The sequence below is a fragment of the Cygnus olor genome, chromosome 3 (genome assembly GCF_009769625.2).
Source record: "Cygnus olor isolate bCygOlo1 chromosome 3, bCygOlo1.pri.v2, whole genome shotgun sequence".
NCBI classification, from domain to species: domain Eukaryota; kingdom Metazoa; phylum Chordata; class Aves; order Anseriformes; family Anatidae; genus Cygnus; species Cygnus olor.
The window spans coordinates 91,736,886-91,760,000 of record NC_049171.1 but is presented as its reverse complement, the minus strand read 5'-3'; the positions used below and the strand labels follow the sequence as shown (position 1 = coordinate 91,760,000).

General features: G+C 37.6%; 1 protein-coding gene across 1 annotated transcript in view; it reads left to right on the top strand.

The window, feature by feature from the left end:
• Positions 1-23,115, top strand: part of RBKS (ribokinase) — a 68,017-nt gene that overhangs the window by 17,481 nt on the left and 27,421 nt on the right. The window contains exons 2-6 of the mRNA XM_040551418.1: positions 112-244; positions 5,604-5,667; positions 8,480-8,542; positions 15,103-15,267; positions 20,243-20,334. Of these exons, the coding sequence (XP_040407352.1) occupies positions 112-244; positions 5,604-5,667; positions 8,480-8,542; positions 15,103-15,267; positions 20,243-20,334 (517 nt within the window). The remainder of the gene's footprint in view (positions 1-111; positions 245-5,603; positions 5,668-8,479; positions 8,543-15,102; positions 15,268-20,242; positions 20,335-23,115) is intronic.

Below are 23,115 nucleotides of genomic sequence, written 5' to 3'. Positions count from 1 at the left end.
TGTTTACTGGCTGTCGGACCATTTAGGATTGTAAGAATGTAACTCTTACTTTGAAGATGCTTGCTATTTTCAGTCGTTAATGCATGTAAATATTGCTTTAAATTGGAACAGCCTTACCACGCGATTGCCAAGAGCTGGAGAAACTGTCCTTGGACAGAAGTTTTTCATTGGTTTTGGTGGGAAAGGAGCCAATCAATGTGTCCAGTCTGCTCGACTCGGGGCCAAGACCTCGCTGATCTGCAAGGTAAGCACTGGCTTGCTCTTGGATTACAGCTGAACTAAATGTTCATGCAAACTGCAGTAAACCTTTAGGTGTCTTACAGAAATGGTGGTTTTGTTTGTTACTTTTTTTTTTTTTTTTTTTTTGTTTTCTTTTTAATCTTTCTCTAATTCCTGTTTCTTCTCCTTATTTCAGCTGTAAATTTAAGCATGAAATGTGACCAGGAGTCTGTTCTGAAAGCACTGCCAGAACCAAAGAGTAGTTGGCTAGAGATCTGGCAGAAATTGCACAGAAAGAAAGACTGCAAAACTTAGATTGATAGATATACCATGGAAAAGAGAGTTGGGGAGAATTTGAGATATTCGAAATTCAAGTGCTAGCCCCTCCTTTTTATGCTCCCCAGCATTACAACTATCAGGGCTTCAGTGATGACGTTCAGGTGCTAGGCACTGTAGTCAACCTGCAGTTTACCTTGTAGGTGATTATGAAAATCAAACACGGATGAGATAGTAACAAATTCAGGAAGAAATATATTGTGCTTCAAGAATTAAATTGTTGTCTAATTACTTGAGATTAGGATGGGATGTTGATATACACTGTATCACCTTTGCATGCTATGGGAATTTTTTGCTTACTCCTCTGAAACTTTTGATGTACAACAGTTCTGAAGACTGGCTTACAGACCATCGGGCTGATCCAGCCTGGCAGATGCTATATATTTACAGTGCTTTTCTTTGATTTTTGCCATTAAATGCTATTGGTTTTGAGTGATCATTACTAAGGTTAGGATCAAATTTTATCTCTCTGTAGCCTTATTGTCTATCCAGTACTAACTGCAGATGAAAATTTAGATTGACTCGACACACTTTGTTATTGCTATAGCTGGGGGAAGATGCTAAATTTGTTGGATCATCATCTGCCAGGGATTTTTTAAGGAGTACTGGAGACATCTCAGGGAAGCCTTTCTTATTGGTTTCCAATCCAATATTTAGGCTAAAGAATGGTACCTATCAATATAAATTATACCTTCAGGCATTTCTGTGGGTCATTATCACTAGTTGTTGTTCTACAGTGTTGTTTTTTTTTTAATTGTTTGTTTTTTCTTTTTTTAAAATTTATACTGGGGATGTTTACGCTTCTGTAATATTGAGTATAAATTTGATCATCTTTGCATTCAAGAATGATCAGATTCAAATACAAGATGAATTGGCAATGAGTTCTCTGCTAACATTTCCCGATAAATGTTAAAGGTTTTTTTTCTACTGAAAGTGTGAATTTTGTTTTATTTTTTAATGGTCTAAGCTATCTCAGTGAATACATGTTTTTGGAACCATTTGCATTCCTAATAAAATTTAGCAGTTAGTATAATTTCCAGTTACTTTCCAAAATCGTATTTATGCTATTTCAGAAAAACGTAATTGTCTTTCTTTCTTTCTATTGTGTATTTATGGGAGAAAAGACTTAGAGAAGGACAGATTTCTCATATAAGTTTTAGCCTTTTTTATTTTTTGTTTAAAAGTTAATATTTACTTTTTAAATTAAAAATGCAGTTTATAGCCTGGCAAAACAGTCTCGTCTCAGAGCAGTATAGTCTTTTAGCTGCACAGCTCAATAGGGCACCATATAAAGTCATTTGCTGAATATAACTGAGAAGAGTCAGGTAATAATGTGACATTACAATTCAATTATTTTTACTTTAAGAAGTCATCTTGAGTATGCGGTGGTTCTTAAAGCCAGGTTGCCTTTCACACACACTCTGTGCTCAGTACATGTTTATGTTTTGGTCATAATTCCCAACATGAAGCAATTGCTTCTGCAGTCTAAAGCTGTGGGAATGGAATCAGTATTAGTACCAGAGGGACATTCCACTGGAGTGTGGCATCCTTTTACAAGGACTGTAATTTAGACAGAGGATCTAATCAACAAGAGGAGACATAAGCATGTCAGGTCAAGTGACAAGACATTCTTCATACCTGAGAGCTTTAAAGCGTAAAAGAGAGGCAGTGACTATCTGTTGGTGGTTTGAGAAAGGGAATTTTAGGATGACTCGTAGGTATAACTAGAAATGCCACAGAATGCTGTAGATTTTAATTTAAAATCCAAATACTGGGTTTGGCTAGTGGAAATGCAAATGCTGTTCTATTTCCTGCCTGGAAGCCAATGGAAGTGACTGCTGGTGCTCTGGGTTATCAATATCTATCACAGTATTGGTCTTAAACTCCCTTACTCAGTTTGCTTGGTACAGTAAAACACCATATGGATGGAATAGTTGCCACTTCAAAAGACAAGACAGTGGTTCCGAGAAGTGTGCAAGGTTGCAGTCGGGGAACTAACAGACCTAAGAGAACAAGTGGGATGTTCATGTTCAGGCAAGAACCCTGTTGCAGTACTGAAAAATGCACAGAGGTTTTGAGGGGGGTCCAAACTCCCCATTGTAGTGGCAATTACCAGAAAAATCTGCTAAGTATCCTAGATAAAGAGCGTGGAAGAAGGTTGATCTGAAAGACATTGCATGTACTGTAAAATGGCCCAATTTTCTTCTGACGATTTGAGATGATTCTCACTGGTCGTTGGTATCGCTAGCCTGATAAATGCATATACTAAATTCTACTTAATCCCTGGCTGCATTTGATTCCTACTCAGGAATAGGAAGTGCTGGACTATGATGCTGTGTTGTCTTCTGTCTTTAGACGATCTGTAAGCCAAATTTAAGAAAAAGTGCAGTAAACTCAAATAATTAATTGTAACTAATAGTTAATTGTAATTAATTAATTACAAGTAATCTTCACTTAATTGTAAGAAGTTAGATATATCTAAGACACAGCCCAGAGTATAATGATTATCTCCAATTGTTTTTTCCTTTTGTATTAGTCTTACTTTTGTGTTTAGTACCTGTTTAATTCTCAAAACAAGAGAAAGAGTAAACTCTCAGAAAATTTGCATATAGAATAAATGAAAATTTGTTAAGAGGTACATATTTTTATTGTAATTAATTTTCAGGTGCAGATGAGTTTGATTCTCTTAAGCTGCTAGAATTTTAGCTGTTATGATACCAGTCAGCTTTCCTAGCTGCATATGGAAAACTTGATGGTAAGCAAGGAAAACCCAGGTTGAAAAATACCGATGTAATTCTACTTTTCTAATGCGCAAACCATGTGACCCTCACGCTTGTACAAACTGCTAAGAAATCAAGAAAGAAGAAATGCTACTTCAGCACGCGTAATGTTCTGTGGTCAGCAGACTAAGACATTCAGTTTTCTGTTCATCCAATAGTCCATCTATGAGGGTCTGAGCAAAAGCAGAAAATATTTAAAACAATGTTAAATAATTTGACACGGTCAGTAAATATGCCTTTAATTTAAAATGAGCCTGATGCCCAATACTCTGCCTTCCTTGAGTGGAAAGATAAACCCTTCAAAGGCACTAGGATTAACTGGGTCGGGTGCTGATGAACTAACATGGAGAAAAGTTTCCAGAGGAAAAGGACCTCCATGGAGACCCTTCCAAGGGCTTCCCTCCAGCACTGAGATCCCCTGCTGTGAGCAGAAGTGCCGTGGCTGATCTCAGTTGTTACAACAGTTGAACAATAAGGGGTGTCTGTCTGTCAATTATATAGGACCCAGAGCAGAAGGAAGCAGTTTTCAGTTGAGCTTCTGGGAAACGGTTACGAAATACTTCATTTCTGAAATAACTGAGCAAATCCTGAGATTTGTTGTAGAAGCTTTGTAGCAGATAGGGAGGGAGAAGATGATACCATCAGGTGGAATGCATTCCAACAGTACATCTGTTAGGCTGCAAAGGTGAGCACAATTCAGGTTTAAATTGCAGATGGCTGCAGTCAGCCAGACAAAAGCAGTCAGAAGATTGAGCTTCTGACAACCCGCCCTGTCTGGCAAACTGGGAGTAGTCAGAAATACAGACATATTCTAATATGCAAACAATGAATAGCACAGTGACCAAAGAAAATGTTTATGTTTTTTTTTTTTTTTTTTTTTTTCCCTCCATTTGTTAGAGGAATGTTCCATCTGGATAGACTGTTTTAACCTACATTGCTGTCCTCCTTTGGTAAAAGACCGGGACCATCCCTAATAATGCTTTATAAAAGTCCCATATAGAGGTTGTAGGAAATGAAAATATGTTTCAAAACATGGATATGCAATACAGTAAGTGGGGGAGAAGGATCATCCATCTGTGACACTTTCTGTTTTACAATTCTGTAGGGTTTGTGGAATTTTGTAGGGTTTGATTTGTGTGATCACTAGCTAGTACTCAGGTCTTCTCAGAGCTTTCCATAAGACTGAACTCATAAACAGAAAGATTTCTAAGCAGGCTTTAGAGGCAGCTGCTTTGTACTTCCTAACAACTCAAATACAGCGTTAGCTATTAGTGTTGTCTTATGAGAAGACAGGTCATTATTTATCATGCAATTCCTTTGCTGTCTAGACCATGACCAGGATCTTGATCTAGCTTCTTATCTGAAAGATGATTTTTTTTTCTCTTGCAAATATACTTCCTATAGCATTGGTCAGCCGTTGATACTGATCAGATAGATGTACAACTTGCGCTTGGAAGTGGGAGCACAAACTGTGAGTGCTGAAGACATAGGCTAAGACTGGTGGACTAAAAACTGTGTTGGCTTTATATACTAAATGCTATTTTGGCGTTAAGTTAGACCTTTTTTTTTTTTTTTTTTTCTCTCCATATACCTTACCTTCTTTTTTCAGCTTGTGTGATGAAACAAAACCAAATGTTTATTACCCTGAATAAACAGCAGGCAGAATTCTGTTCAGCTAAAAGGATTAGTGGAACTGAAATTACAAGCTTTTTAACTTGCTGTTAGAAAAACAATAGAGCATGGCTTGACTCTGTAACTCAACTGGGTCTGGTGTTGCTGGATAAAACAAACAAAAACATGTTGAATTCATAAATGGTACATTTAGTACTGAGAAATTATAGAAATCAGCAATGCTGTGTTTATAGTCGCTTTCTAGAGCACAGCCACTGATGTTTTTCCACCAAGAAAACTTTGAGGGAGAAAATTCAAAACATGAACTGCAGTTAAGAGGAACGCTTAGGTTCCTTTCAGTTCAAAATTGACTAATGACCCAGGAGTACAAGATTCCGTACACTTCCAGATTTTACAGTCCCCAGAAAGCTTCAGTTTCAAGGGAACATAGTGGTTGTATGAGAATGAAACTTGAATATAGGGACATGGGTGGAGGCAGTGCGTAATAGAGGTGGAGAGATCTGCAGAACTGTATTCCAAAAAATAAAGTGCTGCAAAATAGAAAGTGTTGTATTCAAATTGCATTAGAGCATTCTGCTGCCTAAAGACGATCTCACCTTTCTGTAGATAAAACCTGTCTGTTTATCTTCTGTGTAGGTTGGGAAGGATTCCTTTGGCAATGATTATATTGCAAATTTGAAGAAGAATGGTGTTTCTACAGGTAAAATTTTACTTTAAATAAGCCTTTTGAATTATTCCTAAGCTTTAAACATTGGTAGTGGAGGATTTCTTATTTTATTGCTTTATTGGATATGTCTGTAGTCAAAATCAAAACTACAAAGAATTGTTTTGACACAAATGGGAGGAATGAATGAGTATGGGTTAGAATGTGGGGACTTCTAAAGTCTGCTGTACCACTAAAAGTAACATTTAATGTTATTACCTCTAAATCTCAGATGATTACACCAGTGCAAGTCACTTGAAGATAACTTGCTGTTATGTGAGTGTTTAGGCTGGCACTGATGATGATAATGCCTGGTGAGAAACTGACAAAATCCAGTCTGATTATCCTTTCTTTATTTCATGTTGAGAGGGAAAGGGTAAAGTGGAAATGCATTTGTCAACTCCATACATTTCATCTCTGCTCTGTTTTTTAAAATGATGTCCAAACATTCTACAGAATGTAGCTGATGTTTGTTAATACATATATACAAAAAATTCAGTGTTAAAAGGCTTTCAGGAAAAAGAAAAGTTAAGCATTCACAATATTCTATCGTATTTGCACCTTTGTAACCGTAATTCTTTCTCTTGTGAAAATGTATTATTGTGTGCTGCTTAACTACATGATCTTTTGTCTGCAAGCCCCTCGTTTCTGTCAGTGTGGACAAAGTGGACAGATAAAATCACTAAGTGGCAATTCAATGTTCTGTTCAAGTTTTCTGTTTAAAGTGCAGCCGCCACTTTCATTTACTGCATTATTCAAATCCTGCTTTAAAGAGAGAATCACTAGTATTTTGTGGGCTTTTTATTATGCTTGTCAGTATAGCATCTAAATATTTCACAAATATATAGAGAGGCTTATTCATTACTTGTCTTCCAACTTAGACAAGCAACCAGGCAAGGATACCATAAAACTAGTGTCTGTTAGTGTCTGTTATAAATCTCTCTAAAACGGGCCTACCTCGTGAGTGAAGTCTTTGATCATGTAAGTAAAGTTATTATGATGCATAGCACTTAATAAAAATGTATATTCCACAGACAACCTTAAATCTCATATTTTCTGGTTTAAATGATTGATCTTGCAATCTTAACATAAATTTTTAAATAGTCTTTGTGTCAGGAAAAGGGAAGTGAAGGAAAAATCTTCAGAAATGTCGTTGTATTGCACTTCATTGATACCTACATAGATCAACTGAAGGGTTGGTCTGAAGTAAAGACTTCTGCTGGTTGAGTTAGAAATATCTCAGAATTATGTTAGATTGACATCTCCGTTGGTGATCAGCCCTGGAGGATGAAAGGATGTTCTGCTGGTGAGGCTGGTCTGGGATCCCAGCTTGCATTCCAAGATTTGGAGGCAAGGGTGATTCAGTGTACACAGATGTTTTCACATGGGACTGTCATATGTCTTTCCGTGGCTTTTCATCCCCGTTTAATCCTTGTCTAACCTATCCCTGTTATTTTCCATCAGGATACCGGGTACCGGATGAAAATCCTTGCCATAGTGCCACTTTTGTCCACTTCATATCCTGGGTCCTTGTTGTATGGCTTCTTCATTTATGTTGCTCTTCTGTTTCTTAACATACTACCTGATCCCTTTTCTTTCCAATTCCAGGCTGTTTCATAACTTTCTCCTTTCCCAGTCTTCCTGTCTCCAGAACCTATCAGCTACCACCAGTGCTACACAGACCGTTTAGACCTTTACTGAAGTTACTCCCTCTCTCTCCAACTCTAGCTCCTCCCCTACATTTGTATTGGGTAGCTTACTGCTCACGCTGCATATTTGCTGCATGAAGAGCATCGACAGCACAGAAGACACAAATTCTTTGCTTTCCATTCCGGTGTGCAAACCTAGGTCACAGTGAAAAGAAGCTATAATTGCAAGAAAAGTTCTGCTCTGATCCTTGTAACTCTGAGCTAGATAAGGGAACCTTCAGGGCAAGTAACTGCAATACTTGTGCAAGTCTGCATAAGCATGATGTTGTTTTTTTCATCCTTGTTCAAATCTGAACTGTTTTTTAAATATTCCACAAAGAGCATATCTTGAGAAAGAAGCCAACCCTTGCCCAGCCTCAAGTCCATGCTCTAAAATGCTCTAAACAAAAGGTCACTAGAATTTACCTCAAATGAAACAGTAGATTTTTCTTAGATACAGTACTTGGGAGAAGAAAACTGAACTTCTGACAGTTTTTTACTGCTTTATATCTGAATAAACCCACTGTTGTAGAAAGCTTTGGATCACTGGTTAATATTTGACAAATTATCTGACAGATGAAAACAGGTTCTTATACTAGTAAATATTGAACGATCTTTATAATAGACAGTGCTGCCAGCCTCACTTCTAATTGTCTGAATAATAATCCCAAGAGGAAACATATAGCCTCACCACTGCCTTCATAATACATGTTAATACTTCTCCTGAAATGCAAATCTCCAGAGAATTAAATGCTGTGTTATGTTAATATTTTAGGTTTCTCCAGCCTTGACTCTATTGTTTTATTGGATAAAAGAAATACTTCCATGTAGGAGTAGAGAGTGCCTGAGAAAGCTGTATAAATAACATGCTTTCTCTAAAGCAGAGATGTAGCCAAATTAAAGAATGTTGGACTCGCATTTCTGTTTTGTGGGTGTAAATTAACACTTTTTGTTGTTGTTAGCTTCTCTGGCATTGTTGCACATGAAAGAGTAATTAGCATTTTTAAATTGCTGGAGGTTATGGGTTCATTTCAGATTTAATTCAATTAAACTGAATCACATGCTATTGGTTGAAAGTAATGTATTGAACTAATGCATGCTCTAACTTTTCCCTTTCTAAGCATTTGTAGGTCAGACTACAGAAGCTGCTACTGGAACTGCTTCAATAATTGTCAACAGTGAAGGTACATTATTTCTACTCTGAATTGTCTACTTGGTTTTGCCTCTACAGCCGTAAAAAAAAACAAAACAACAACAACCTTTCCCATGTCACTGTTAACTATAGAAATATTTTTCTGCATCTTTTGTCTTTTTCATGATCTTATTCGTATTTTGTTGCATTTAGTTTTATTACAGGCAACTTTGTAGAATGAGGTGCCTAAAGGCAGCAGAATCAGACCCTTAGACTAGCAATGTAACAGCCATAATTCAGCCAGCCAGCTGATCTACCCAGTTTCACACTGGCCAGCACACAGGGGATCAGAAGAAGGTTAAAGCTCTCCTTTTCCACCACAACTTACTTAGCACTTTTACTGTGAGGAATGGGTTTGCCTCCTGCGTGAGTCATTATGCCCTGAATCAGGAAATGTAATTGTCCTTAGTATAAGTAGAAATATTTACATTGTTTATGTAATATTACAACAGTGCTTGATCCCAGGTTGCATCTGCAGTGATGAATACACGATGAGATGGCATTATTTGTTTTTTTCTGTGTCATTTTTCCTTAGCCTGTGCATTTACTCCTATGTTGCAGGGTAAGAAGAAAACAAGAGTTAGCTTGTTTCATGTTCTTCTTCAAGACAGCTAAATTATCTTCTGAAAACTTTCTGTTTATCTTTTCTTCAAGCAAGCTCTTAGGAGAAGCACTTGTGTCCAGATCAAAATTTTAGAGCGTAGGACCAATGATGTTTATGCATACATAACAGATTAAGTGTGATTGAATTAGTTCGCTTTGGTGCCGCTAACAACCTTCATTTGAATAGTTACCACAACTTAGCTGACACATCAATTTCACAAATTCCTGTGTAACTTGATGGTACATTGGGCTACAGCTCAAGATGGGAAAGGAAACATGACTGTTGACTCCAGGAGCAAACCTGGGAAGGAACTGTGACTAAAAGCAAGTCTACACAGGAACATTCAGGAAAATTAAGCAAATTAGTTGGAGATGTGAGTTTAATTTTCTCTAAATTAGATTAATCAAATGCATGACAGCTTTATTTCAAAAATAAGGTAGCTGTAATACACCAAATAAACTTGATACCTGCCTTCTCTTCATTTCGGTCAGCAGGTAAATTACTATACCAGCTCTTAAGATGTGCTGCATGTGGTCACTACTGTGACCATCATAAATGGGAAAGACAGTGAGAATCCAGGAGAGCACATTCTGAGGCCTCACTGCTTTGTACATGTACATGTAGACATGTTTGGCACTAGATTTGCTGTCCAGAATAGTTGAATAAGAAGCAGTCTTATTGCTTCCTAATCCATATGCATGCCACATAAGGTAACCATGGTTCAAATCTGAACAAGCAGAGGATGACCTGTTAAAATGAATTTCTGAAGGATAAGGAACAAAACCATCTGGTTGATATAAAACCTTTGTAACCATTAGGAAAGGGAAACTGATTTTTCAATACCATTAGGTTAACCTTACCCGTTAGTGTCAGCGTGAATGGTCTCCAATAGTCTTGTGATTCACATAATGAACAAAATAATGCATAATGTCATGCAGTTTGTTTCTTTCAGAAACTGAAAAAATCCTAAATTAAGTTACCACTGGCCTCAGATTTAATTTAAAATCTAGTAGAAGAGCAAACCTGGTCAGAACTATGCTGTAAAGCAAACAGATGCACAGAATTGGTAATGGTTCTGGTTGTTACTTGTATCTAAAACCATCTGGCGCCTGAATTGACTAAATTGTAATAAAATAGCAGTACTTATGTGCTTTGCTGTTGCAAGAGTCACCTTTTTTTTTTTTTTCTTGTAGAAACGTGGCTGATTTGACCTAAACAGGTTTTACAGCACTTTTCAAAGGGCTTGTCCACACATGCATGTTTTACCACAGTAGTTGTGCTGGCATAGCTGAAACACCACAGCATTCAATGCAGATACTGGTGTAAAGCAGTTTCTGCTAGTTCAAATTATACCTAAAAGAGAAGCATTTGAAAGGGGTGTGTGCCTGTTGGTTTGTGTTAAGATAATGAGGCACAAATAAAAACAAATAAAATTGGTATCTCTTTAAATTGTGAAGTTTTAATTGCTCTGTTTTCATGTACCTAACCTGCACTTCATCTTACCCATTCTTTACAAGTACTGATACTTGGGAAAAATACTAGCTCCAGTCAACTGAGTAATATCACAGGCAGAGGTGGGAGAGATCCTCAAGTAGAGGGAGCATACTATGTTGAATGAGGGAAGGCAGAGGACAAGAAAGCTATGGAGAGCAGAGTCAGAAGAGGCTCTGAAGTTCCCCTTTTATTACCTGTGGCTGTCTAGCTGCCACTGCTGCTGAATTTCTGGGAAGAGTTTTACTGGTTACTGAATTACACAGGTGGAACTCTACTATTATTTTAATTGGCAAAGTAATAAAAAAAAATGAAAATTATCAGGTGCATTTGATATTCTCAAAGTTGCATTATATTCTGAGACAAAGTGTAGTTTCAGTAAAAAAAAATAAATAAGGGGTTAAATCCTTGCTTTAATGCAGAATGGTGGGGAGATGGTTAACAAGTCCACAGTGCTGTGCTGGTAAACGTGCAACCCAGAGATGCTGCAAAGGTTCTGCCTGGGCTGGTCTCAAAAATTTGTGCAGAATTTCTTTTCTGGAACGTGGTACGCCACTTTGAACCCCAGCTTGTGCTTCCTCTTTCAGCCTGCCTTCTTTCCACTGGCTCGGCCACTTACCACACCTTCTGCTACTGGTGTTACTGTATGGTTAGAACTATAAAATGATGATGTGCTTTGTGCTTCTGTGCACACACATGGAGAGGAACAAAACCTCTTTATGGATTTTTTTTTTTACATAATTCCCTCTAAAGTTTATTGTAGCTTTGTCCATATCTGGTACTGACTGCTGACGGTGCCATAAAGCTGGCCTGGCTGGGCCAGTAGTTTGAACCAGTCTGACAACTTGCATATTCACTGCAAAAATTCAGTGGAGGGACAACAGAGATTGGCAGGTCATGATTAAATTGCTCTTGATTGCTGCAAGTTAGAACTAAAGCTCACCTACACAGAACACTGCGAGATAACCCGCACTCGAGATAGGCATTATGCTGGCTTGACGATAAAGTTATTAATCATTCATGAACAGTAAATAGGCATTTTTCTGTAAGTGAATGTACTTTCAATACCAAAGCACTAGTAGTGTAAAAACATTCAAAATATGTGTTTAGATAAGGCTAAATAAACACGGCAAACTTAGAATATATGTGCCAGCTTGATTGAATTATACTTTCCAAAGAGACGATCTTCGTTTTGAACCTTCAGGGTTATGAAGAAATGTCACCTGAATTTTTATAGAATTTCTATGTGTGGGCATTCATCATGAATGTGAATGTGTTGTGTACAAGACTATTCAACGCATCTACCAAGTAATTGCATAGAAATTATGGTACTATGACACACCCAAAACTTGCCCTCATATTCATGAACTGTGTGATTTGGCAGCAAATGTTTTCCTTGTAGCATTCTTTTCTGGTCACCAATATCATCTTTTTTTCCCTACGAATTATTATGCAGAAGCTCTATAGCTATTGTTGTATTGTTTGAAACTTTGGTGAGCTCCGAGCACTACTGGTAGCTTATAGGCTCTTAAAAAGCTTATACTGCTTTAAAAAGTAAAGTGAGGATTATTGCACTTTGGTGTTTACTGGTTTGCCTTTGATTTTTCCACTGCCAGTTCTCATCTGGTGGCATATGTAAAATGATACTTGTAAGAAAAATGTAGCTTGAGTTACCCATCCTTCTAAGAAGTGACAGCAGCAGGTTTAGAAGCCCAGCCGAGAACGGTATTTACGTATACGGCATTCATGCTGTTGAAAGTATTGGTTGGACCCAATCCCCATCTGGTGTAAGCTTGCATAAGTTTATCAGCTTTATTTAGCTATTCTGGCTTACAGCAGCTGTGAGCGTGGCCCTTAATATTTTAGCTGACATCTGCAAAACTTACAATTCTATAGATGCTCCCATCAAAACAGAGAACTTTTAGTCGAAGTCAAGGTATTTTAGAATTAACCGTAACACGGTGAATATATTTTCCTCATTTTTAGTGTGGGCAACATTTACCTCACTTGAGCTGTTTCAAAGTTAGGTGTACAGCTTAAGGCTTCATCTACAGTTAACAGAGACACACACAGGTGTTTCCAGACAACAGTTTGTGTCCTCCTCAAACAGATATCTAAGATACCTATGAAAATACTTGTCTTTCCTTCTTGTTGAAGGCAGCCAGAAAACTCTAATCCTTAGAAATTAGTTTTCGTAGAATTTTCTAGAATGTAGAATTTTTTGGAAAACTTGAGAAATTAGTTAATGTTGGACAAGATGGATCCCTCCCCTATTTGCCATCTGTCTTTAACTCTGTTGTCCCTGGTGCTGATTTCCCATCTGATTTCCCTGGCAAGAAATAATTGCTTTCGACAAAACGGGTGCTGGTGATACAGAATTCTGGGTTTAGTCGTTAGCGCATGGGTCCAGATTCCGCTGTCGTGCGCGCTCGTATAAATTTCTGGGGACTGTTGCCATTCGCAGCCAGCGTGGTGCATTTAGCTAAGAACAGAATGTGGCTTTTTTCCTACAGCTTGAGTTAAGCCAGTCCGGGCTGTTACACCGCAGTAGGTACTGCACTTCTCTGGCAGGTAGGGTTTGCCTGAAAGCAGAGTGTAAGTCTCTGACCTTTTGTTGTTACAAAGAAAAGCTCCTGACTGTGATCCAGAGCAGCATGGACTACCTTGAATTTGCACATATAGGTTTAAGCAAACAGCCTTCCTTATCGCCTGAGGCCATTAGCTCTAAAGTCTAATAATAATATACATGTCAGTACAGCTAAATAGTTTAGCAAGATAATGCAGCAAGACATGTAGATAAAGTCTGAGATTCTAGGTAGCACAGAGTCCAGGCAGAAATTAAATATATTTTTGTTCCACTGGTTTCCTGTGTTTTACTGTTTGTACTGCTGTACCCTATAAGCTTTCAGCATATATGCTTGGCAAAATAGGTGCAATTTGCCTTTGAACGTTTCCTCAGCAGGATTCAGATATCTTTGATAGCATTTACTTGTTGCAGAAGTTTTTTTTTCTTCCCTTTTTCTTTTTTTTTTTTTTTATCCAAGATGCCCATCATTGTCTGTTGAAAAGCAGGGCGTTGGCCTTAAATGCTGAGGTTTTGCTTTTCGAATGCAGCTGTTCTGTACCAAACCATTGACAGCAGAATTGCTTTGGAAAGCTCGGGCCCCTCCCTCTGAGATCATTATATTATTCTTTCCATTGTCCTGCTTTCTTTTCAGAACACATTTAGGGAGACAAGCTTTGCACGTTTCATATTCCGAGGACTTTGAAGTCCTATTCAAGCAAAATAATGTATTTAAAAACATAAATATTTATTTACAGAGTAATTCAGTTCATTACAGAATTGGTAGCCTTTAATGATTGGCAGTCCTTAAAGGAATCTTCAGCGGGGGCGGGCTGAGCCTGTAAATCAAGGAACAACTGACTTATTGAATTTAATACCTGAGTGATTAATAATAAATTTTAATTTGAAGGCACCCATGCCTGAAGGTCTCTAGGTGTTGTAATAGAGATTAAAAAAAGAAACAAAGAAACTGCAATAAAAGAAGACGACTTGCATGTCTGAAGAAAAACAAAAAACTATTTAGAACCTACGTAAATGAACCTCCTCACCTAACTGTAAAGCAAACTACGAGGCTGTAAAGGATCTTAGAAGTGCTTTGAGATACTGCCATGCTTGGGCACATACAGCTTTGCTTACAATGTTCAGCTGTCCAGTTTTGAGTTCAGACAAGTCTGTCAACAACCTTTTTTATCACTTCTGGTAAAGCTTTCTGTACTCATAGTCATTAGCTTTCTAGTCTTTCTTTCTTTTTTCTTTTCTTTCCTTCCTTCCTTTCTTTCTTTCTTTCTTTCTTTCTGTCTGTCTTTCTGTCTTTCTTTTCTGTCTTTGCTTTGCTTTGCTTTGCTTGTGATGGTTAGGGGCCCTAACTGGGAGTGTTGCAGGTAAATGAAGCAAGCCTTTCCCCTCTGAAATTTAAGGACATGCATAATTTTCATGTGAAAATATTCTCTGTTTCCAGCTGAAGGGAAGGTAAAATTTTGAGTGATCACATTAATGCCTTTCTCTTCAAATGCTATTGGAATATTTTTGGAAAATACAAGTATCAGCCTCAGTGTGTGTCCCATATCTCCACTGTGATTGTATAGTGCTTCCTTAGAGATCATAAGAAAACACCAAAATAAGAGTGGGGAAAGTCCATACATGACTTTTCCTGAAGAAATATATACACTGTATTTGTTGTGTAGTGTTGCAAGTGTTAATCCTTGGATTGATTATCTTCTGAAATCATTGGATATTTGAAAATGCCAGAAGTCCAGAAGTATTGATTTTTATTTTTTATTTCTGTGGAAAGCAAATTGAAATCATCATCTCAACATATTGTAGAAAAGTGATGAACTGTTTTACATAATATATCACAAAAACTTAATGTAAAAACACAATATTTTCTTTTTAGGGCAGAATGTTATTGTCATAGTCCCAGGAGCCAATCTGCTTTTAAATTCTGAAGACCTGAAGAGAGCTTCTGATGTCATCTGTAAAGCCAAAGTGGTTGTCTGCCAGCTAGAAATATCCCCTGCTGTTTCTCTTGAAGCACTGAAAATGGCACGTGCCAGTGGAGGTAATTTAACATAAGCTATTCAGTGTCCCTCATTTGTGTTGCGTGAAAAATATTCTTTGTCATGCTTACTAAATTAAGATCCCATGGTCTATTCTGGTTTCTGTCATACTAGTTGTATTTAGAAATGAAACAATAACCAATAAATTCATGCTATGCTAATGAAAACTGAATTCAGTTTTAAAATTCTGCTATGTTTACCTTGAAAGGCAAATCAACCCCTACCCTTATAGTCTCCCCGTATATGTCTGGTACTACCTTTTCTCTTGTTTTCATGCTGTGACTAAAGACGCTGTGATGTCATTAGGTCAGGAACTATGGGCCTGATTGGTCTTATTCCAGTACAGAACAAGCATAACGAATGCAAGTCAGTTAAGTTCCACACACAATAAAGTAATGAAATGACCTCAAAAATAGACTTATGCCCTTGTTCTTGTAGCTTAGCAGTAGTTATGACTGTGTTTTTCTGTGTAGAAGTTAACATCCTTAAACAGAAGTTAACATCCTTAAAGTAAAAAAAAAAAAAAAAAAAAAGCTTTTTCTCGTTAACCAAAATTCGTGGTGTGACTTGGCATGCTGCCATTGAGTAGACACAAGGTCATTGTCTGTGAAATTATCAGTAATTGTTAGTGCGCTTACTTTTAAATGTAGGCCCTTGTTCCTTCAGTGTAGCATATATCTGGATGAAAGCTGGATTTTGCTTGAACAGGATGGAGTTTCACTCCTGACGTGAAGTTTTAGTTGTTTAAGTGCCTGTAATGCTTTCAGTTACTCGAGCACAATTACCACAGTATTTGAACAACACTAAGTAAATAATTATGCAAGCGAGGCATCCGTATGAGTTTAAAAATATATTGTTCTCATCTATCCAGAAGATAAGACTGGGAGGGGACAGCTCATAGCACGGTCAGTTGTGCAGCAGGTTGGGGATGGAACTGGGGTCAGAACTAACTGGTTCCTTGCAGCTGGGCCCAGACTTGCTCCAGCAGATCGTAGCACCTTGGGCTTGTTGGCTCGACAGTCCTCTGCTGCACCGAGCACTGTTGTGCACCTGTTGTGATCGCTAGTGTTCATGCACTAGCGAAGACATGAGGTGTAGCAGGACTTTATGCATCATTTTCATGTAGTTTATGCTCATTTAAGCAGTTATGTTAGATGCAAGGCTGAGAGCGAGTTGCTCTGTAAGTGGTAATAGTCCTAAGCTTTATAAACAGAACTGTGTGCATGGGGAAAAATATTTTGGCTTCTGTTTGAAATGTCAAAACTGGATTCATACAAATCTAAATAAAAATTAAAAACTTCAGTTAACTGAGTAGCTAGCACCTGAGATGCTTAAAATATGTATGTGGAGGGGGAAATGAAGCTCGCTATGTTTTTTTCATTACATTTTTATGAAAAGGGATAAAAGCATTCTTTATCTAGTGACTAATGGAATATAGTTGAGTCATGAGTCAATACCCATGACTTACTTTGTCTACTTCTAACTCCGTGCATAGTTTTGGTACAGTTGCTTCACTTTTTTGTCATCCTCTTACGGCAAAATGCCAGCCTGTGACAAGAAATCCAAACCTGATACACAGAAGAGGCATGCAAGCATTTAGCAACTGCAGAGAGCACAACATATTGAGAAGACTTTTTAGTAAGTATGGGCCAGCTATAGTATTGTGCTGTCAGCCTGCTATCACTGTGCAGCTCTCATGTCAGGAGAGTTTTAGTTGCTTCTGCTTTAAAGTAACAGGCTACACATGTTCACATGTCATGTGCAGTCAGATTTAAGTAAACAGCTGAGTTTGTAGCACTGTAAAAATCTATCCTTAGCCAACTGTAAATTGTTAGTGCCCACAATCCACTCATGTATAATGCAGTACTGGATGTTAGGATGTGCACTAGACTATTTTTGTTCAACAGATGCGTACCCAGATGCCTCAAACCACTGTTTCAAGGGGTTTTTTTGCTTGTTTTTCTTCATTCTTACTGAAAGAAATAAACAATAAGATGGAGAAAGAATGTGGATGCACAAGCAAAACCCCTTTGCTTCTATTCAGTGAACATCACCTGGGTCTGTAAGCTAGAGATGGAGACATCTCGTCTCCTGACATCCTCTTATTGTGGCACTGATTATTGAAGATCTTGTGACAGTCTTGAGGGGAAGGAAAGCAAAGAAGGAAGAAAGGGTTGTGAATTGCATTAAGTGGGTATAAATTGTAGTGGAAATCTGACTGGAAAATTCTGTCTTTCTTAAGGGCTGCATGCTGTGAAGCTGTGGGTGCTTCCAAGAGGGGGGACATTTCATAGATGGGCAAAATGTTACTGTATATCAAAGTCTGTAAAGCGGTTTTCAGTTTCTGTAACGCCAGACTCTAGAAAAGACATCTAATAACTCTAGCCTGTTAATATTGAAGGGAAAAATGGAAATGTATCAAAACCAGGGCTGGAAGAAGCCTCAGCTATTAATTTTGCATGTCACTTGCAAGTAAAGGATCTATTTTTCATGTGTTTCAACTTTTTAATGTTGGGCTGCAATTTTTCATACCAGCTGTTTTTCTGTGGTTAAATTATTTGTAAAATTTCTGCCAAAGCGTAGTGGTTGCAGAAACCAGGCCATGGAAAAATGCCTCCCACTCTACACACTTTTAAAATGTGTATACTGGCTACTCTAAAACTTACTTGAGACTTGATACCAAGGGAGATTTCTTTTAAAGATAAGCCTCCACAACAGTATGGAAATCTGCCTTGGTTATGTGCTACCTGGGTTGTCTGCTACCTTTCACATAACAAAGATTTGAGAAAATTTTTAGAGCTTCCCAACTAGCTTCCCCCGAGAGTCTGTCCACACAGGGAGTTGCCCACTCGGATAGCATGACTTTCAGTGTAGTTCAGAAAAGACAAAGCTGGGCTGGAATGGTGTGGAGGAAGAGTAAATTTCAGACAAGGGAAGCACAAGAGGAATTTGCTTGATGTTTTGGGATGGCAGGGGAAGAAACGAGAGAAACTGAAAGGGGAACCACAGAGGAACAGGGAATAGGATTCGCTGAATAGAGATTGGAATATGGAGATAGAGGTAGGGAGAAGACTAGCACTGTGGGTACTGGAAGTGGGGAAAAAGAAAGCATGGGAGAGTAAAGAGGTAAGGTGTGATGAAGATTGAGTGAAAAAGGTTACTGTTGCATAGTGCTTATGCAAGGGTGCATAAAGGATGGAAAATAGGTGAGGAGAATGGATCCTGGCAAATGACAAAAAAGAAATTGGGCAGAAAATAATTTGGTGTTCCTAAGTGGGACCAAGCAGATTACCCTGTGCACAAGCCCTACTCTTCTTCACAGTCTGAAGGACAATCTTGGGGTTCCTCCATCTCCCCGCTGCTCAGCAGATATTAAATATGGGAGTGAAATAATAGCAATGTATTTCACCCTGTTCATGATGAGTCTGCATTACTTAAAGCCCAAGCTGGAGCATTGCCAGTGCTGTTCATGACCCACATGTATGTCAGTATGATGCCAGAGAACTGATTTTGTTTTTCACTATGTGCTGGTTCTTTTGTTTGTTTGTTTACCTAGGTAAGTATACCTTAAATATTTATGTTCCAAAAAAAAAACACAGCACTTTATTAGGGCTGCAATTCAGAAAATAGGAAATGCAAGAGTTAAGGTTGCCTGTGAAACCTTAATGTGTCTCCTTTCTGCATATGTATTATGTTGCAGTCTTTAATTATGTGATCACATGCTGTTTTTCAGTGGTATGTGATCATATAATTAAAGAGTTTATTATAATACATACTGTATTTTAATAATATAAGGGAGCCAAATTAAGATTTTACTGGAAATCCCAATTCTGGCATTTTCTGACTTCTGAATAAATGCCTTTGTTGCTTTAATAAGACTCTTTTTAACAAGACAGGTAGAAAGGCATGATAAAGTTGTACAGTCACAGGCTAAAACTTTCAGAGTCGTAATTAAAAAGGTTATCCTCTAAACTTCTCAGTACTGAGATGTCAGAAGTCTCTGAACATCTTTCTCTCTGGGGGGTTAAGTGGGACTGAGAAGTATTCAGGATGTCTGAAACTATAACTACTACTTGGTGCTATAGATCAGGATCTAAATAGGCATTTAGGGCTGAAAAGGTAGGAATCCAAATTGGAAGATTTGATCACTTACTATAAGGAGTATTTCTAAAGTAAGAGAATATGCTTTATATAAAAACGATGGTCTTGTGGTTAAGACACAGAAATATTAATCATAAAATTGGCAAAATGAGAAACCAAATCTGCAGACTTCCTGTGTTAACAGTGAGTAAGTCACTTATACTCTCTCCTTATGACAAACCTTTCCTACTGTTGCACAGGGCCTTAGGCTACAGTTTCAAGTTTGTTAACTAACTTCTTCTACTATGACTTAAGTTAAGGTTTAGCTCTGCCAGATAACATTAAAAATATACAGCACCTTGTCTACACTAGAGTTTTACAGTATGGCAGTTTGAACAAGTTAGGTAACACATTAAAAAGCGTGTTTAAATCCTTGTCTGGACATGTCCTTCATTACTCTATACCCCTGTTTCTTCATGTATAGAATGCAGATAACAACACAGAAAAAGTTCTAGAGCTAAATCCATTCCTGTAATACTTATTAAAATCTTGCAAGAACTATCATCAGTTAAACAAATTGTATTTACTTAAGACTTTTTTCCTTGGTATTTTTTTAATTAATAATTTCTTGCTTATTTTTCCTGTTATTCTTCTGTCATGTTCACATCATGTCAGGTGATTGCACATTAATTAGATAGGAATTTTAATATAATAAACAAAACGTTTAGCAGTCTGTAAAGGGAAGACAGAAAATGAGAGACATTTGTGTTTAATACTAAACTCTGGGGGCTGCGAATGCAGTCTTGGAAGATACTAGCCACATTGATGTTCCAGGTGATGGCTAATGAATCTAAAATACTAGGAATTTAGACCTTTTTCCTTTTCTTTTTTTTTCAGTAAAGACTTTATTTAATCCAGCTCCAGCCGTTGCTGACCTAGATCCACAATTCTATACTCATTCTGACATCTTCTGCTGCAATGAAACTGAGGTAATGATGATATGTTGCACTAGAGAAGGAGTTTCAAGCAGTAAAATTTCAGAGGGATTCCGTTCTCAGAAATGCTGCATAGGGAGCAGAAAAACTAAGCCATGCTCCTCTCCCATAGACCTTCTAGAGGTGACAAGTTTAATCCCCGACATAGTGAACAAAGAGAAATATTCCTTTAGATTGCACTCAAAATTAAATTAATCATTTCCAGCGGGAAAGTTGTATCTGGCCTTCCTTACAAGTAGATGAGTAAAACAAACCCATAAAAGGACACTTCTAAAACGCTAGTACTGAGTGGTAAATATTAAAATAGATCCTTGTCCTTGTTCTGCGGTCCCTTGATATGATTAGCAGGAATGCGCTAGCCATAGTGTTCTGACAGTTTTAAACTCGCTTGCCAGGAGGTGATGCACGCATGCTGCACTTTATGGTAAACAGCAGCTTCGTATGCCTCTTTCTGTCAGATCTGTTTGCAGTGAATCTGGTTCTCTGGCCCTTCAACTGAATGTTTTCTCTTCTCTTTTTTCCCTCCTTTCCCTCTCTTCTCTAATTCAAGTGTGTTATTTCTCCCAAAGCAAATTATTTTTGTCACAAGAGACAAATTAAGCTCTGCTCATAAGGCCTTCGTTTGAATTTCCTATTTATTAGCATTATGCATGCTGTGTTCCTTCCTCTCACTCTCTCTTTATATAAACAGGAATGTGTGTGAAGCAACATACTAGATAGAAGCCATGCACTGATCATATTTAAAGTTATCTCCAGCAAACATGATTTCTGCAATGAGCAGGATACCTGTGGGTGGCGAGGAGGGGGCAGAACTAAGAGAAAAGTGTGGCCCTGTTTTCTCTGTGTGTGTTTTTATTTATTGTTTTGTTTTGTTTTGTTTTTTGTCTGATGACAATGTCTGTCAGAATAAGCTCTTCAAGGCTCAGTTACCCTCTTTTGAAGTTTTCATTAGAACCCATTTCAAACCATATCAGAAGTCCTCAGTTCATGAGTCTTCTAACATTTAAGCACTTAAGTAACCCAAATTGACATCTGATTTTTATTCTGGAACAGTTCAGTACATGTCTCCAATTTCAGATACCCCAGAGTGTTCAGGAATTAGCAGAATAGCTGTTTTCCTGAAAGGTGGGAGATGCTGTGGTCTCAGGTCTCTGGAAGGCAAAATTTCCAGTGTAACTGGTAGCAATATCAGTTGTGGCTTAGACACTAACAGCCATCGGAATTGAATTATATGTGATGGTGAGAATGATAAGGCAAAGTATTTATTCTTTTTCAGGACACCCATATGGTGTTTTCTTCAAGCTTTCAGAAAACACTTATGCCTGGACTATGCCCCTGCATTGGCTAAGTGGTGCTATGGCACACATTTGGGGCTGAGAACACCCATACTCTCCCACCGATTTAGTAAATGTCATTCGTTGTTTGCTTTTTTCATAATGTCACTAGTTACTTTTTTTTTTTCCCCTGAGAAAACTTACCCCCATATGTTAGAAACAAAACTTTGTTTTTCATTACTTGTCTATTCCTGACTTTTCTCTCATTGCTCTTTGCAACACACATGTTAAAGTTTTCCCTTTGTTATTGCTAGAGGACAGTCTTGAAAGAGACATTCTTTGAGAAGTTTAGCTTGCTGGAGCCAGTGTGTATTATTACCACCACATGGAGAAAAGAAAATTACTTCTATTTGGAGAACAAGAAATACAGGTGTATAATTATAATAGATCCCTGCTCACTCATCCACCTTTGTACCCACCTGCAGAGCTGGGGGTACAGTTTGCATTCTTTTCTGCTATTTTCTTTTAAAAAGTAATTACCATTTGAAGATGTCTGGGATCACTTTGTGCACAGGCAGGTACAGAAAGATGCTCTCTACTGTTGAGGAGGCTTATCTCTTCTGAATTTATGGAAATGGTAGACCTATGGAAGTTCTTGCCAGCCATATCACAGGAGCGCAGACCGGTTGTGGGACTTCTACAGCATATTCTGAGAACACAGAATTGCACATAATTGCACATTTACCTTTGCTTTTAACAGTAACCTTTTCAAATTTTGCAATGAAATCAATTACATTACCATGACTTTTAATAATCAATTATGTTTGACTTCATCCTCTCCATGTCTGATTTATTATTGAATTGATGTTCAGGGATGAACTATTGCCATTTTTCCTTTCTTTTTGCTAAGAAAAGAGGAAAAATGAAGCATTTGTTTTTCTTATGTCACAAGATTGATTTTTTTTTCTTTTAGTAATTGTTATATATTCATGTGCCATCTGTTTTCTGTTTTCTTTCATGACTTTCTTTAATTTCAAATCACTGTAATGTATGCACTTGAGAAGTTTTATATAGAGATAAATGTTTACATACCCAAATAAAGGTTACTAGTCACATCTCTACATGGCATTTAAAAGCAATAAGTTAATCCCACAAATCTTAAAAAAATGTTGATTTTTCTTTCAAAATATATTAATTTTATCCATTTGGCCAATTACATCTGCATTTCCTTCATCTTCTTAAATCAAGAAGTAACTAATAGTTTAATGGTCCAGAACATGTACTGGGAAAAGATTGTTATACCTTTATGTTCTTCTTTCCCTCAGTATCTGCTAGCAGTCAGTCAAAAAAGAGGAACTGGATAAGATAGACCTTTGCTCTGACCCACTATGGACCTTCTTATTTTGTAGATTTGGCGGTTGTTTTTGTTTTGCTTTGGTTTCGATTCTCTGTGGCCAAATTTATCAAATGTACTGCTTACGACTGCTGTCCTGCGATTCTT